The sequence below is a fragment of the Geotrypetes seraphini genome, chromosome 1, assembly GCF_902459505.1.
Source record: "Geotrypetes seraphini chromosome 1, aGeoSer1.1, whole genome shotgun sequence".
Classification (NCBI taxonomy): domain Eukaryota; kingdom Metazoa; phylum Chordata; class Amphibia; order Gymnophiona; family Dermophiidae; genus Geotrypetes; species Geotrypetes seraphini.
The window spans coordinates 121,865,729-121,882,634 of record NC_047084.1 but is presented as its reverse complement, the minus strand read 5'-3'; the positions used below and the strand labels follow the sequence as shown (position 1 = coordinate 121,882,634).

General features: G+C 45.1%; 1 protein-coding gene across 2 annotated transcripts in view; it reads left to right on the top strand.

Annotated features, from left to right (window-relative positions):
• Nucleotides 1-16,906, top strand: part of TLN1 (talin 1) — a 690,102-nt gene that overhangs the window by 179,111 nt on the left and 494,085 nt on the right. For both annotated transcript variants that reach the window (XM_033937496.1, XM_033937486.1), the window contains exons 9-11: nt 1,701-1,761; nt 5,534-5,638; nt 6,156-6,311. In XM_033937496.1, the coding sequence (XP_033793387.1) occupies nt 1,701-1,761; nt 5,534-5,638; nt 6,156-6,311 (322 nt within the window). The remainder of the gene's footprint in view (nt 1-1,700; nt 1,762-5,533; nt 5,639-6,155; nt 6,312-16,906) is intronic.

The window sequence follows — 16,906 nt, the reverse complement described above, 5'->3', positions numbered from 1 at the left end:
TTTTTTTAGTCTGTCTTCATACGTGAGACTACCACCCTTTCCGTAAAAAAGTATCTCCTCAGATTACTCCTGAGCCTATCACCTCTTAACTTCATCTTATTCCCTCTCATTGCAAAATTTCCTTTCAAATGAAAGAGACTCGACTCATGCACATTTATATTACTTAGGTACTTTCAGTACACACATTTAACCCATTCATCCAAAGTTCCTTCCAAAAGTAGTCACTGAATTCCATCAATCCATTGTGCTTCCAGTGTTTTTTCCTAAGCCTCATTCTCATCCTAGAGAAACAGCTCTTCATACTTTGGACTGTAAATTAGCTCTGGCTTATTACTTACAAATAACTCAGCCACATAGAACATCTCCTCAACTTTTTGTTTCCTTTGATCTTAATAAGTTGGGATGTCCTGTATCCAAGAGAACTATTTCTACGTGGTTAGCGGCTTGTATCGCCTTCTGTTATGCTCAGGCTGGGCTGCAACTGGGGAGTCAGGTCACAACCCATAAAGTCTGAGCTATGGCAGCTTCATAAGAATAGCCTTACTGGGTCAGGCCAATGGCCTATCAAGCCCAGTAGCCTGTTCTCACAGTGGCCAATCCCGGTCACTAGTACCTGGCCAAAATCCAAGGACTAGCAATCTTCCATTCTACTGATACAGGGCAAGCAGTGGCTTCCCCCATGTTTTTCTCAATAACAGACTATGGACTTTTCCTCCAGGAACTTGTCCAAACCTTTCTTAAAACCAGCTACACTATCTGCTCTTACCACACCTCTGGCAACGCATTCCAGAGCTTAACTGTTCTCTGAGTGAAAATAATTTCCTCCTATTGGTTTTAAAAGTATTTCCCTGTAACTTCATCGAGTGTCTCCTAGTGTTTGTAATTTTTGACGGAGTGAAAAATCGTCCACTTGTACCCGTTCTGCTCCACTCAGGATTTTGTAGACTTCAATTATATCTCCCCTCAGCTGTCTCTTTTCCATGCTGAAGAGCCCTAACCGTTTTAGTCTTTCCTCATACGAGAGGAGTTCCAACCCCTTTACCATCTTGGTCGCTCTTCTTTGAACTTTTTCTAGGCCACTTTATCTTTCTTGTGACAAGGAGACCAGAATTGAACACTTCAGTTGCTTTTTTACGTTCCACTCCTATTGATGAGATCTGTAAAGCTGCTACTTGGTCCTCAGTTCATACATTCACATCTCACTACTGTCTGGAATCTGATAGTCACTTCGGCCAAGCAGTATTGCAAAATGTATTTTCTTGATCGCCAACACTCCCTCCATCCCATTCTAGTAAACTAGGGAGTCCCACATGTGAGAATATGCTGCCTACTTACCGTAACAAACGTTATCCAGGGACAGCACCCACCTCCCCTGGTTGGCTTCTTAGCTTGCTCATAGAACAGAGGTATCACGAGCCTATGTCAGGCGGAAAAGCACTTGCACATGTGCAGTACGAGCAATCACAAACATCTTAAAGTGGCGATGCACTTTTAAATTGTGCATGCAGGTGCTCTGTGGATGACATCACTCACATGTGAGAATATCGGTCTGCTGTCCATGGATAGCACCTGTTATGGTAAACAACTGTGCTTTCTTGGGGGGGGGGGGAGGTAGGATACAGTGTGTGCTGGTAATGAATTATTCCTTTCTGAGTTGAATAACAGATCTGACTCTCTGATGCCTCTCTTTCTTTTCATAGCTTAAAGGATTTCCTGCCTAAGGAATACATTAAACAGAAGGGTGAACGCAAGATCTTCTTGGTGAGATTTAACTTTCAGTCTTTGGGGAGGGGGAAATAAAATACTTTTTTGTGCCCATGAATGCCAGATGAATTTGCAGTACAGTAGAAGTAGGAATACAAGTTAGGGAGACTGTCCAGTGATTAGTTCCATCTACAGCATCCCAGAGACTAACTTGGCAGATGATAGTCCCTATGGCAAGGACATATGCAAAAAGTTGTAAGAACTTGTTCCCCAAAAGTTAGATGTTTTTCAGCCATAATGGAAAAAAATGAAAAAGGGTCCCTAAATGAGCAGATGACCACTGGAGGGATGATAGCATGACACCCATTTTATCTTCCAGTGGTCACCGATCCCCTTCCAACACCCCCCTCCCCCCCACACACACTTAAGTTGTAAAAGTATATACCAGGCTCTATGACCTTGGTGGGCTCACAGTCTATCTAATGTACCTTGCCCAGGGTCACAAGGAGCAGCACAGGGTTTGAACCCACAACCTCAGGGTGCTGAGGCTGTAGCTTTAACCACTGTGCCACTCTCTCCACCACTACATATAGGTGACACCTTCAGGCTTGAGAGCTGTTGTAATGGTTCAATATTTATTTCTTTTTCTTGATGGGTCAACATACAATATAAGGAACTTACGGTGAGAGTTGTACCTAGAACCTTTTATGTGAAGTCCACTGCCGTGTCCTCTAGGCCAGTATTTCTCAACCTGCGGTACGCGTACCCTTGGCTGGCCAGAACCTTCTCTCCGACATCAGAATTAACATCGGGGGAAGGCATGTGGGCCGGCTGTGTGCAATTGCTGCACGCACGTGGCCTTTCCTTGCCCAGAGTTGCGGCTGGGGATGGATGGATGGACGTGTCGGGTGGCAGGGTGTGGTGGTGGATGAAGTGTGTCGGGTGGCAGGAAGGAATTGGTGGAGGCTTCAGCAGGGGGCAGGCAGGCTTCGGCACAGGTCAGCTTCAGGGAAGGGAGGAAGGGGGTGGGACAAAGGCTGTGAGTGAGAGGGGTCACGAACTTGACAGAGAAAGAAAGGGGGGCATGAACATTGGGCACAATGGAGAGAGGAAGGGGGTTCTAACTTGGAATATAGGTGGGGATGAAATAGAAAGGGAGAATTTTTGAGCATGAGTGTGTGAGTGAGAGATGGTGCACATGGGGAAAGGAAGAAAGGAAAATTGGGCATGGAGAGGGGAGTGAGGTAGAGATGCATGGGGAATAGAAGGATGAGGGGGAGAAATGTTGGATATGATGGTGGAGAGGGACCAGAGGGACAGATTGAAGTGTGTGGTGGAGGAGTGTGTGGTGCAGTGGTTGGATCTATAGCTTCAGCATCCTGGGGTTGTGGGTTCAAACTCCACGCTGTTCCTTGTGACCCTGGGCAAGTCACTCAGTCCTCCATAGCCCCAGGTACATTAGACTGGGACAGATAGGGAAAATGCTTGAGTACCTGATTGTAAAACTGTTTAGATCAGGGGTGCCCACACTTTTTTGATTCGCGAGCTACTTTTAAAATGACCAAGTCAAAATGATCTACCAACAATAAAATTTTAAAAAAACACAACGCACACTGTACGCATAGAATTGTTAATTATCATTCCTATTCCGGGGTTTTTTCAAAGAGGTCAAAGCAGATGACTCTATGCATTGTCACCTCAGTAACAACCATACAAAAATAGACAAATATACCCCCTCCCTTTTTACTAAACCACGATAGCAGTTTTTAGTGCAGGGAGCTGCGCTGAATGCCCAGCGCTGCTCTCGACGCTCATAGGCTCCCTGCGCTAAAAACCTCTATTGCGGTTTAGGTTTTTTTTTTTTTTTTATAAATTCTTTATTCATTTTAAAACTTTCATCAAGTGTACAAAAATTGCAACACAATAACATAGATTTAACCACTTGTACATCTTATCATTATAACTTATAGTTGTGAATATAACCCTCCCTCTCCCATCCTGAAATCTCTTTAGTAATTTTTATTTTTTCATATAATAGAGACCCTCCCCCACCCCACCTTTATCTTACATATTAAATATAGAAATATTAGAAAAATGGCATCAATCATGACAAAAGGACGTTAATGGTTCCCAAATTTTAATAAAGTGTTTATAATTTCCATTTTGCACCGCTATTGCGGTTTAGTAAAAGGGGACCATATTGTAAAATATGGACAGCAGATATAAATTCAGACACATTTTGATCACTAAATTTAAAATAAAATCATTTTTCCTACCTTGTCTGGTGATTTCATGAGTCTCTGGTTGGACTTTCTTCTTCTGACTGCGCATCCAATCTTTCTTTCAGCCTGTATGCTTCCTCTCCTCCACACCTCATTCCCTCCCCCAACTTTTTCTTCCTCTCTCCCTGACCTTTCTTTCTTTCTGTCTTCATGCCCTCTTTCTTTTTTTCTGTTTCTCTTCTTTCCTTCTGTCTCCCTGCCTGCCCCCTTTCTTTCTTTCTTTCTCCCTGCCCTTCCCCAAGCCACTGCCGCTGCCATCAGGGAACAGGAGCCAAAACGCCACCAATGGTTAACAGGCCCCAAAGTCGCCGCCGCCCCATGCTCTTCCTGCTTTGGGCCGACCAGCATTCCTCTCCCCGACATCAATTCTGCCGTCGGAGAGGAAGTTCCGCCCAGCCAGGCAGCGATTAGCTGGCCCGAACTTCCTCTCCGACGGCAGAATTGACGTCGGGGAGAGGAAGACTCATCGGCCCGATAGATCGCCAAGGCAAAGTGAGTCCTGGGTGATTGACTCACTTTGCCTTGGCGAGCTACCCGTCGATCGCGATCGACCTATTGGGCACCCCTGGCTTAGATAAACCTTGATAGGCGGTATATAAGTACCTAATAAACTTGAAACTTGATGCAAGGGGGGAGGAATGTTGGGCATAGTGATGGAGGCAGAGATGCGGCATGGTGTTGGAGAAGGGTGATAGAAGGAGAAGTGGGCATAGGGCTGTGGGCAGTGGTGAAAAATTCTGCACATAACCTGGGGGATGAGAGAGGAAGAAAACTTGGACTCCTGGAGGGACAGAGAGAGATATTGGTTGGAAAATAGAATGAGGAAGCATGCAGGAGGTAGAAAGAAATATTGGATGCACAGTCAGAAGGAAGTGCAACCAGAGCCTCATGAAATCACCAGACAACAAAGGTAGGAAAAATGATTTAATTTTCAATTTAGTGATTAAAATGTGTCAGTTTTGAGAATTTATATCTGCTGTCTATATTTTTCACTATATTCATCTATTTTTCTATAGTTGTTACTGAGGTGACATTGCATATTTTAAAGTCATCTGCCTTGACCTCTTTGAAAACCCCCTGAATATAAATGTGTTTTTAAAAATTTTGTGGTTGTCATTATGTATTAGTAAGATTTTTTTTTTTCAAATTCTTTATTCATTTTTTCATCTTACATCAAGTACACAATATTACATCAATTGACTCATACACATCACTTGAAATTCTTCTTCTTCTTCTTATTAGTAAGATTATATTGTGTGTATATGAAAAATGGATGGAAGAAATTGCATTACAATTAGTACTATTGTTATGGAGGTGGAGTCAGGGGTAGAGTTTGGGCAGGTCAGGGTGGAGCTTTGGCAGGGGTGGTTGGTATTTGTTGGGCTTAGGGGTACTTGGTTTGAAAAGGTTGAGAAACACTGCAGTTTACTATCTATATAGGATCTCCTGATGTCGGTGGCTAACATGGTATGTACGGGTGCTGTATGACGTGGTAAACGGAGTGTTACCTATATATATATTGTAGATTTAACCTTGGAATTTTTCAGGCTCACAAGAAGTGTGGTAACATGAGTGAGATTGAGGCCAAAGCAAGCTATGTGAAGCTCGCACGATCTCTCAAAACTTATGGTGTTTCCTTTTTTTTGGTCAAGGTAAGATCACTGCAAATTTCCATTGTCTTCTGATCTCACCCTTTTCTTTCCTCTAAATTGGGTTTCTTTTCTATTCACACCCCTAAATGTTCTGATGGTTAGAGCCCTGGCCCAAGAACCAGGGAAGCAAAGGTTCAAACCCCAACACAGCTGATTAACTCTCCCTTGCCTCAAGTACAGCCTTATATTGTAAAACTTCCAGAGACTGGACACTAATTCCTGTACTTGAATGTAACTCACCTTGAGTTAATATTTAAAAGGGGATAAGCCAATTCAAATAAATTCTATCATGTTCCTGTTTGTCTCCTTCCTTTCAAGATTCTGATCCTTCCCTCATAGGTACTATGGGACTGTCTCTCTGACACCCACTAGAATACAGACATCTGTTTGAAAATAGTTACAAAGAAGGGTCTGTCACCTTTACTTTTCAATGCCATACTCTTTTGGAAGATGTGAATGGGGGCAGGATCTGTTTTGTCCCTCTGTTTACAATCTCACTACCACCTCTCTCTATTAGGAAAAAATGAAGGGGAAAAATAAGTTGGTTCCTCGGCTGCTGGGAATCACAAAAGAGTGTGTAATGCGTGTGGATGAGAAAACCAAGGAGGTGATTCAGGAGTGGAATCTGACTAACATTAAACGCTGGGCTGCATCCCCCAAAAGTTTCACTCTGGTAAGGACTTGAAGCGCTGTAGAGCGTCCATGCGCTTAGTGGCTCCATACAGATTTTTTGTTTTGTGTGATTGCTTTTGCCTGGATGGTTACCATCAGGATCATTGTCACCATAACATTCATGATACTTTCAGTACTTTGTGCTACTGCCTATAATAACAGCATGCTGGTAAAAGGAGTGGTTGTGCTATGGTCAACTGCTTTGTGTATAGTGGTTGCTAACAGGTGTGCCATGAGAGCATCTGCTCTTTGTGCAATTCTTGCTGACAGGCGGGGCTGTGCCATGAGAGCATCTGCTCTGTGTGCAATTCTTGCTGACAGGCGGGGCTGTGCCGTGAGAGTGTCTGCTCTGTGTGCAGTTCTTGCTGACAGGAGTGGCTATGCCGTGAGAGCGTCTGCCCTGTGTGCAATTCTTGCTGACAGGCGGGGCTGTGCCGTGAGAGCGTTTGATTTGTGTAATTCTTGCTGACAAGAGATGCTGTCCTGTGAGTATGGGGCTGTTGCTAAAGAGAGTGTTAGGGTTGTAGGTGTGTTGACTCTAATTAGTTATTGCTAATGAGCGTGGCACTGCATGAGCGCATTGAGACTGGAATTAATTGCAGCACATGAGAATGGCAGTGCTGCGAGTATGTAATTTGATAGCAGGAGTGGCAGTGCAGTGAGTGCATGCGTTGTTTGATTAGTTGCAAACGAGAGTGGTCGTGCTGTAATAATGACTTCATAGTTGCTGCTGTTGGGAGTGGCAGTGCTGTGGATGTGTGAACAGTGATTCATTTTTGCTAATGGGAATGGCAGTGTTGTACGTGTGTCGATAACGTGATTAGTTGTTAACAGGAGTTTAGTGCGGCTTGTCTGTAGACTCCTATCAGTTGTTGCTTCTCAGCGTGGCAGTGCTATGGGTGTGATCAGTTGTTAATGGGAGTGGCAGCATCATGAGCGTGCAGACTGTGGGGTTACCGTGTTTCCCCGAAAATAAGCCCTAGCATGATTTTTGGGGTAGGTCTTAATATAAGTCCTACCCCTGAAAATAAGCCCTAGTCGACAGCAGCAGTGCTCCCCCTGCGCCCTCAACCCTTCCATCTCTCCCTCCAATCCGAACCCCGACTGCGAGACTGAAATACCTGGAAACAAACGTCAGCGTCGACAGCACAGGCTGCATCGCCACCTGCCCTTCTAACGCCTGGCCATTCTGTGCCACGTTGCTGATGACATCATCAGTGATGCGGCAGAGGAATGCCCGGATGTGAAAAGGGCAGGCCTGTGCTGCCGACGCTGCCGTTTGTTTCCAGGTATTTCAGCTTGTGGTCGGGGTTTGGATGGGAGGGAGCGATGAAAGGGTCAGCAGGGGGGTGGTGCGGGGTGCACAGCGGTGGCAGGGGGGATGGGAGGAAGTGAGGGATAGAACCTTCAAGGGGGATGGAAGGGAGGGCTAGAAAAATACTGCAAAAGGGGATGGGTGAGAGGGGAGGAAAGATGCTCTACATTTGGGGGTGAGAAAGGAAATGGGAAGAATTGGGGTATAGGAGAGGAAGGGAGAGATGATCATTGTACATGAAAAAAAATAAGACCTACCCAAAAATAAGTCCTAGTGCCTTTTTGGGGCCCAAAATTAATATAAGACAGTGTCTTATTATCAGGGAAACACGGTAGTTATTCCTTTTTTTTTCCAAATTCTTTATTCATTTTTCCATCTTACATCACGAACACAATATCACATCATTTAAACCTTGTAAACATCACTTGTATTTCTTTTAACATCATCTTAAAAACATACATTTATATCCTCCCCACAAATATTTTAATCAAAAATATCATATAAATATTATCAGTTGATCGAACCTTAATAAAACTTTATACCCTCCCCCTATGTATAAGTGTACTTTTAATGGATAATGGTGTCTAATCATTGCAATAACTTGTCAGTGGCCCCCAAATCTTTTTAAAATTATTATAATTCCCTCTTTGTATGGCAATTACTCTTTCCATTTTGTAAATGTGGCATAACGAATTCCACCAGAAGGTATAATTTAGTCTACTGTAATTTTTCCAATTACTGGTAATATGTTGTATGGCGACTCCTGTCATGATCAATAAAAGTTTATTATTGCTTGATGAAATTTGACTTTTTTTCCTCATTGACATACCGAACATTATCCCAGGACAAGCAGGCAGCATATTCTTGACTGATGGGTGACGGCACCGACGGAGCCCCGGTACGGACACTTTTAGAGTGATTGCACTCTAAGAACTTGGAAAGTTCTAGAGACCGCACCGCGCATGCGCGAGTGCCTTCCCGCCCGACCCCGACGCGCGGTCCCTCAGTTTCTTAGTTTCCGCGGAGCTAAGAAGTCGCATTTTCAACGGCTGTTGAAATATTTTTTTCATTCGCCTTCCCGCTCGCGTAAACTTTTTCGGGTTCTTTTTGCCCTTCCGTTTTTCTTTCTTTAAAAAAAAAAAAAAAAAAATTTTCTCTTGTTTTTGTCAAGTTTCTTGATTTGACCCGGCGGGGCCTACTGCCATCATCGAGGCCTCGGCCTTCGATTTGGCAGAAGCCGTTTTTACGTTCATGCCCCCCCAGCCCGGGTTCAAGAAGTGCCAGCGGTGTGCACGGCCTATTTCCCTGACAGACCCGCACAACTGGTGCCTTCAGTGTCTGGGTCCGGAACATCAGGCCTCTACCTGCACCCGCTGTGCCACTTTGAAAAAGTGGACTCTCAAAAATCGAGAGATACAGCAGAGACTGCTTTTCGGCACCGACATATCCGACCCCGCGTCTTCGGCGCCGGTCTCGGTACCTGTTTCGTCGGCACCCACCTCATCGACGCCACGCGATACCGCGTCGGCGTCGCAGCATGCAGGTAAGCCGGCTAAGAAGCCTTCCCCGCTGGAACGTCCTCCGGTCTCCATTGCAGAGAGTCCAATCCTGCCGACCGTGAGGCGCCAGCGGAAGCGCTCCGCCCCTATTGAGGTGAGTCCCTCGACATCGGGCTCCTCATCTCCGGGGCGTCGAGCGGCACCGCAGGTACCGCAGAAGAAAAAAGCGGTACCGGTGCCCTCCCTTGATGATCGCATTGCGGCCATCTTGCAGGTTCAGCTGAAGGAACAGCTCAAACAACTCCTGCCAGCTCTCCTGACACCGAGCCCTCCGGTGTCGGTCCCCACTGAGCAACCGGTACCGATCGTGGAACAGCCAGTATTGTCACCATCCACTCCTTCGGTACCGGTACACTTGACCTCATCGGCATTGATGCCTGTTCTCGCACCGGAGCCTAGGTCTCATCACCAATCGGTACAGACATCGGCTCCGGTGCGACCGATAACATCGCCCGGTACCGCGTCGGTGAGGTCGGGTAAGTCGGTACAGAAGTCCCGACACCGAGAACCATCCACCCCTGAGTCTCGGGACCGTGGTCCCCATATTCGAGACCCTGATCTGTGGGGCGACTCTGAAGAACCTCTTCAGTCAGAAGGGGAGTGTTCATCAGAGGAGGACGAGCCTGTTCTGCAGGATATTTCCTCCAAACCTGATTCCACCTCTTTCTCTTCTTTTTTAAGAGATATGTGTGAATCTCTTTCCATTCCTTTGGAGGCTGAGTCTAAAAAGTCCAAAGCTTTTTTGGACGCTCTTGATTTTGACCAGCCTCCAAAGGAATTCTTGAAACTCCCTTTACATGACATCCTGAGGGAGACCTTTTACAAGAATCTGGAGACTCCTCTTACCATCCCGGGAGCCCCTCGCAAATTGGATTCCCTTTATAAAGTAATCCCTATTCCTGGTTTTGATAAACCACAGCTCTCTCATGAGTCTCTTCTTGTAGAATCCACCCTCAAGAAGTCCTTAGGAGCTAGTGTCTATGCCTCTGTCCCTCCTGGCAGAGAGGGTAAAGCCATGGACAAATTTGGTAAGCGACTTTACCAGAATGCGATGCTTGCTAATCGTTCTGGTAACTATGCTTTTCATTTTTCGTTTTATTTAAAGCATCTCCTTACCACCATGGCTTCCTTTGAGCAGTACCTTCCTGTGGGGAATCGTGAGGCTTTCCATCAGTGCTCTTCAGCTCTTTTCCAGCTTAGGAAATTCATGGTAAGGTCTATATATGATACTTTTGAGCTTACCTCTAGAGCAACAGCCATTTCTGTGGCCATGCGCCGTTTGGCTTGGCTCAGAGTCTCTGAGCTTGATGTTAATCATCAAGACCGGTTGGCTAATGCCCCATGTTTAGGGGATGAGCTGTTCGGAGATTCTATGGACTCAACGACCCAGAAGCTCTCGGCTCATGAAACCCGCTGGGATACCCTTCTTAAGACCAAGAAGAAACCTCCACCTTCACGGCCATTCAGACAGCAAACGGCCTATCAGCGGCGTTTTGTGGCTCGCCCCTTGCAGCCTTCCACTCAGCAACCTAGGAGGCAGCGTCAACAGCAGCGACAAACACCTAGACCTCAGCAGCAACAACCAGCTAAGCAGCCTCCTCCACAAAAATCGACTCAGCCCTTTTGACTTGATCCTCGAGGGCATAGCCAGCGTTCAACCATCTCCTCTCCTCCCTCAACCGATAGGAGGACGACTGTCTTTCTTTCTCAGCCGGTGGGAAGTTATCACTTCGGACCAGTGGGTCCTCAACATCATCCGCCACGGCTACTCTCTCAACTTTCACACCCTTCCGGGCCAAAGTCTACCAAAAGAGTCTGCTTTGCACACTCCTCAATCTGCCCTCCTTTGTCAGGAGGTTCAGTCCCTCCTACTTCTAAACGCCATAGAGGAAGTTCCTCTGGACCAAAGAGGGCAAGGATTCTACTCCCGGTATTTTCTAGTCCCCAAGAAAACAGGAGACCTCAGACCAATTCTAGATCTGCGAGATCTCAACAAATGTTTGGTCAAAGAAAAATTCAAGATGCTATCTCTAGCTACGCTTTATCCTCTCCTCGATCACAACGACTGGCTATGCTCTCTCGATATCAAAGAGGCCTACACTCACATTCCAATTCATCCGGCCTCCAGACAGTACCTTCGCTTCATGATAAATCACTGTCATTACCAATACAGAGTGCTCCCCTTCGGTCTTGCCTCCTCTCCAAGAGTGTTCACAAAATGTCTGGTAGTGGTGGCAGCATTTCTACGCTCCCACCACCTTCAGGTTTTTCCCTACCTGGACGATTGGTTAATCAAGGCCATTTCATCTCAGACTGTTCTTCTGGCCACCAACCAGACCATCTTTTTTCTACAACTCCTGGGGTTCGAAATCAATATACCCAAGTCTCACCTTCTTCCTACGCGGAGACTTCAATTCATTGGATTGGTACTGGACACGGTCCAGATGAGAGCCTTCTTGCCGGACAACCGTCTTCACAACCTCCAATCGCTCTGTCAGCAGGTGCTGTCCCAACACTCCATTTCTGCAAAGCAGATGATGATTCTCTTGGGTCACATGGCCTCCACAGTTCATGTCACACCCCTGGCACGGCTTCACCTGCGCACTCCTCAATGGACCCTGGCTCTCCAGTGGTCTCAAGCGACAGACTCTTGCTCACGACACATATCTGTGACATCGTCTCTTCGTCAGTCTCTGCAATGGTGGTTGATATCCTCAAATCTCTCCAGGGGCCTTCTGTTCCATCTGCCTCCTCATCATCTGATCATCACCACCGACGCCTCCCCTTATGCATGGGGAGCTCATCTGAACGAGTTCCAAACTCAGGGCCTTTGGACTCCTCAGGAAAAGAAGCATCACATCAATTTCCTGGAACTCAGAGCAATGTTCTATGCCCTCAAGGCCTTCCAACACCTTCTATTTCCTCAAGTCCTTCTAATTTGCACAGACAACCAGGTGGCTATGTACTACATCAACAAGCAAGGGGGAACGGGCTCTCGCCTCTTATGCCAGGAAGCCCAGAGAATCTGGTCTTGGGCATCCTCGCGCCACTTATTCCTGAAAGCAATTTATATTCAGGGGGAACAGAACTACTTAGCGGACAAGCTCAGCAGAGTTCTCCAACCCCACGAATGGACTCTCGACCCATCGACTCTACAGTCCATCTTTGCACAATGGGGCACTCCTCAGGTGGACCTTTTTGCAGCTCCTCACAATCATCAGTTGCCCCAATTTTGCTCCAGACTTTACTCTCCTCTCCGTCTGGCAGCGGATGCGTTTCTTCTGGATTGGTCCAATCTGTTCCTTTATGCTTTCCCTCCTCTGCCTCTCATGCTTCGGACCTTGTTCAAACTAAAGAGGGAACGAGCCACCATGATCCTGATTGCACCACGGTGGCCCAGACAACATTGGTTCTCCCTTCTACTTCAACTCAGTTCCAGGGATCCATTTCTACTTCCACTGTTTCCATCTCTGCTTACACAAGATCAGGAAACCCTCCTCCATCCCAACCTGCAATCTCTACACCTGACAGCTTGGTATCTCTCGGGCTGACTTCAACTGATTCTTTGTTATCTCAGCCTGTTCGCTCCATCCTGGACGCTTCCAGGAAACCAGCCACTCTACAATGTTACCATCAAAAGTGGACGAGGTTTTCTTCTTGGTGTCTCCTACATCATCATGACCCCAGGTCTCTTGCTGTAGAACCTCTATTGGATTATCTGCTTTCTCTGTCTACTTCTGGTCTCAAGTCTACTTCCATCAGAGTTCATCTCAGTGCCATTACGGCTTTTCATGAGCCAGTCCAGGGGAAACTCCTTTCAGCTCATCCCCTGGTCTCCAGATTCATGCGAGGTCTTTTCAATCTGAAACCACCTCTCAAAGCACCTCCGGTGATCTGGGATCTGAACGTGGTTCTCTCCGCCTTGATGAAGCCTCCATTTGAACCCTTGGCTACTGCCTCTTTCAAGTTTCTCACTTGGAAGGTACTTTTTCTTATTGCTCTCACCTCTGCCAGGAGGGTCAGTGAGCTGCATGCACTAGTTTCTGATCCACCTTTCACTGTCTTTCATCACGACAAGGTGGTTCTACGTACACATCCAAAGTTTCTCCCTAAGGTTGTTTCTGAGTTCCATCTCAACCAATCTATTGTACTACCTGTTTTTTTCCCTAAACCTCACTCTCATTCCGGGGAACAGGCTCTTCATACTTTGGACTGTAAGCGGGCTTTAGCTTACTATTTAGACCGTACTAAGCCCCACAGATCATCTCCCCAACTTTTTTTGTCCTTTGATCCGAATAAATTGGGACGTCCTGTTTCTAAACGTACGCTATCTAATTGGCTTGCTGCGTGCATTTCATTCTGCTATGCTCAGTCCGGACTGACACTGGAAGGTTCTGTCACGGCACATAGAATTAGAGCTATGGCAGCATCTGTAGCTTTCCTCCGTTCCACACCCATTGAGGAAATCTGCAAAGCTGCTACGTGGTCCTCAGTCCATACTTTTACATCTCATTATTGTCTGGATACTTTCTCCAGAAGGGATGGACATTTCGGCCAATCTGTTTTGCAAAATTTGTTTTCCTAATGGCCAACCTTCCCTCCATCCCTCTTTTTGTTAGCTTAGAGGTCACCCATCAGTCAAGAATATGCTGCCTGCTTGTCCTGGGATAAAGCACAGTTACTTACCGTAACAGGTGTTATCCAGGGACAGCAGGCAGATATTCTTGCGTCCCACCCACCTCCCCGGGTTGGCTTCTTAGCTGGCTTATCTTAACTGAGGGACCGCGCGTCGGGGTCGGGCGGGAAGGCACTCGCGCATGCGCGGTGCGGTCTCTAGAACTTTCCAAGTTCTTAGAGTGCAATCACTCTAAAAGTGTCCGTACCGGGGCTCCGTCGGTGCCGTCACCCATCAGTCAAGAATATCTGCCTGCTGTCCCTGGATAACACCTGTTACGGTAAGTAACTGTGCTTTATTGTATCATATGATAATGCTACATGGTTTTCTAGTAAACAATTAATTTGAGACCAGATTGATTTCCAAAATGCCATGATACAGGGACAATAGAATATTAAATGATCTAAAGTCCCTGCTTCCAGATTACAATGCCAGCATCTATTAGACTTGGAGCTATCTAATTTTTGTAATCCAAATGGGGTCCAAAATGCTCTATGCAAAAGAAAAAACCAAGTTTGTCTCATAGATGCAGACACTGTAGATCTCATTCTCCAAGACCAAATTCGTGGCCATTGAGACGAAGTAATTTGATGCTTTATCTCAATGCTCCAGATGTCCTTAAGTCCATTTTTAGTTTTTTTATTTATAAATCCATTTATCAATTTATACCACTGTGCGGCCTGGTGACCCAAGAAGTCCACCTGAAAGCATAAGAACTCCAGACTATACTGATTATTGAGTTTTTCCATTCAGGGAACCCCTTCTGAATAGCCTGCTTCAGTTGCAACCATCTAAAGCTTTGTGATTTATTAAGACCATATTTATGTTGCAACTGTGAAAAGTCAAGCAGCTTACCATTTGAAATAATATCGTCCAAAATTCATATACCTGCAATCATCCAATGCTTCCAGATGACCTTAAATCTGCCAATTTGAATCTTGGAGTTTACATTACTTTACATTACATTACTGACTTCTATTCCGCCTGTACCTTGCAGTTCTAAGCGGATTACATCAGCAGATAACTGAACATTTCCAGGAACAAAAGTTACAATTAAGAGAACTGGACATTTCCAGGAAAAAGTTACAATTAAGGAGCTGGTTACATTATACAATTAAGGAGCTGGTTACATTATACAATTAAGGAGCTGGTTCATAATAAAGTTTTGAGAAGAGGGTACCAGATAGGTAGAGAGAATAGGAAAAGCATCAGATGAAGCTGGAAGATTACGAGGATGTTAAAGGGTAGAAATTGTTACATTGTTGAGTCTTAGGGGGATAATACAGGTAGAGAGGGGGGAGATTGCAAGAGGGGAGAAGAAGGGGGTTAAGCTATCTGGATACATTTTTTGAATAGCAGGGTTTTGATTTCTTTTCGGAACATAGTAACATAGTAGATGACGGCAGATAAAGACCCGAATGGTCCATCCAGTCTGCCCAACCTGATTCAATTTAAATTTTTTAAAATTTTTTTCTTCTTAGCTATTTCTGGGCAAGAATCCAAAGCTTTACCCAGTACTGTGCTTGGGTTCCAACTGCCGAAATCTCTGTTAAGACTTACTCCAGCCCATCTACACAATCCCAGCCATTGAAGCCCTCCCCTGCCCATCCTCCACCAAACGGCCATACACAGACACAGACCGTGCAAGTCTGCCCAGTACTGGCCTAGTTCAATATTTAATATTATTTTCTGATTCTAAATCTTCTGTGTTCATCTATAGATTGGAATAGGCGTTAAATTACTAACATATCGGAGAGTTTTCCATGTATTCATAAATATTTTGTTTTCTTTATATAACCTAGGCATTTTAATACTAAGAACATGACAGTCTCAAAGGGAACATGAGTCGCCATTCCAACCACAACCAATCTGGAGTATTATCAATGAGCTCTGGGAGGACCCAATACATACCCTGTTGCAAAATATAGGCTTGTTGATACCTATAAAAATTGGGAAAATTTACCCTACCCTCCGCAATTGATTTTTGTAGAGATACTAAAGCAATTCTAGGAGTTTTGCCTAACCAAACCAATTTTGTAAGAATACTGTTTAACTTTTTATAAAAGGACCCCTTAAAAAAAACTGGTAACATTCCCATCTGGTAACATACCACAGGTAATATCATCATTTTAATAGTTTGAACTCTCCCCCACCAAGACAGATGTAATGGATTCCATTGCTCGCACATTTCTGTTAGACCTTCTGCAATAAAAATTTTTCATTCTCTTTCATTGTGTCTTCCAGCGTGTTTTTTATCCAAATACCCAAATATTTTAATCCACCTTCCTTCCATACAAATGAAAATGAATCAAACAAGTTGTTTGCGGCTAACTTTCCAAAGCTTTTAAATACTTTTTTTTAAGATATGGATGGATGGGAGGGGCTTACTTAAGCTGGACAGGTCGGATAGTAGCGGTCAAGATGATGCTTTTGCCACGGTTGTTGTATTTGTTTATGGCTCTCCTGATTTGTTTGCCAGATTCTTTTTTCCGCCGCCTTAATCAAAAGGTTTTTGCCTTTTTTTGGAATAAACGTCCTCCGAGGGTGCAGACGACAGTTCTTTATCAGTCTAAATTATCCTGTATCATGGCATTTTGGAAATCAATCTGGTCTCAAATTAATTGTTTATTGGAAAACCATGTAGCATTATCATATTTATGAGGGTATTATCAGGCCGCACGGTTGCAGGAAATTGCTGCCTAGTGTTCTTAGTTGGATCGCCCTTGGATTCGCATTGTTAAGTATTGTTTACCTTCTATTTCCTTATGGAAATTGCCTTGGGCCCCCATAGGTATTTTACGGGGCTGTATTTCTGATCCTAACCCATATTTGCATAGCACTTTACGGACTTGGTATCAGGTCTGGCGACAATTGTTCCCAGAGCAGTTGTATTTTCGTCAGACTCCTATATGCTTGACTCCAGGGTTTTCCCCAGGTAGAGCAGAATCTTTTCGCAAGCTTTGGACTCATGCGGGCCTTCGTACTCTGGGGCAGGTGTGGTTGGACACTCATATGTGTTCTTTTGATCATTTAGAAGAGGAGTTTAG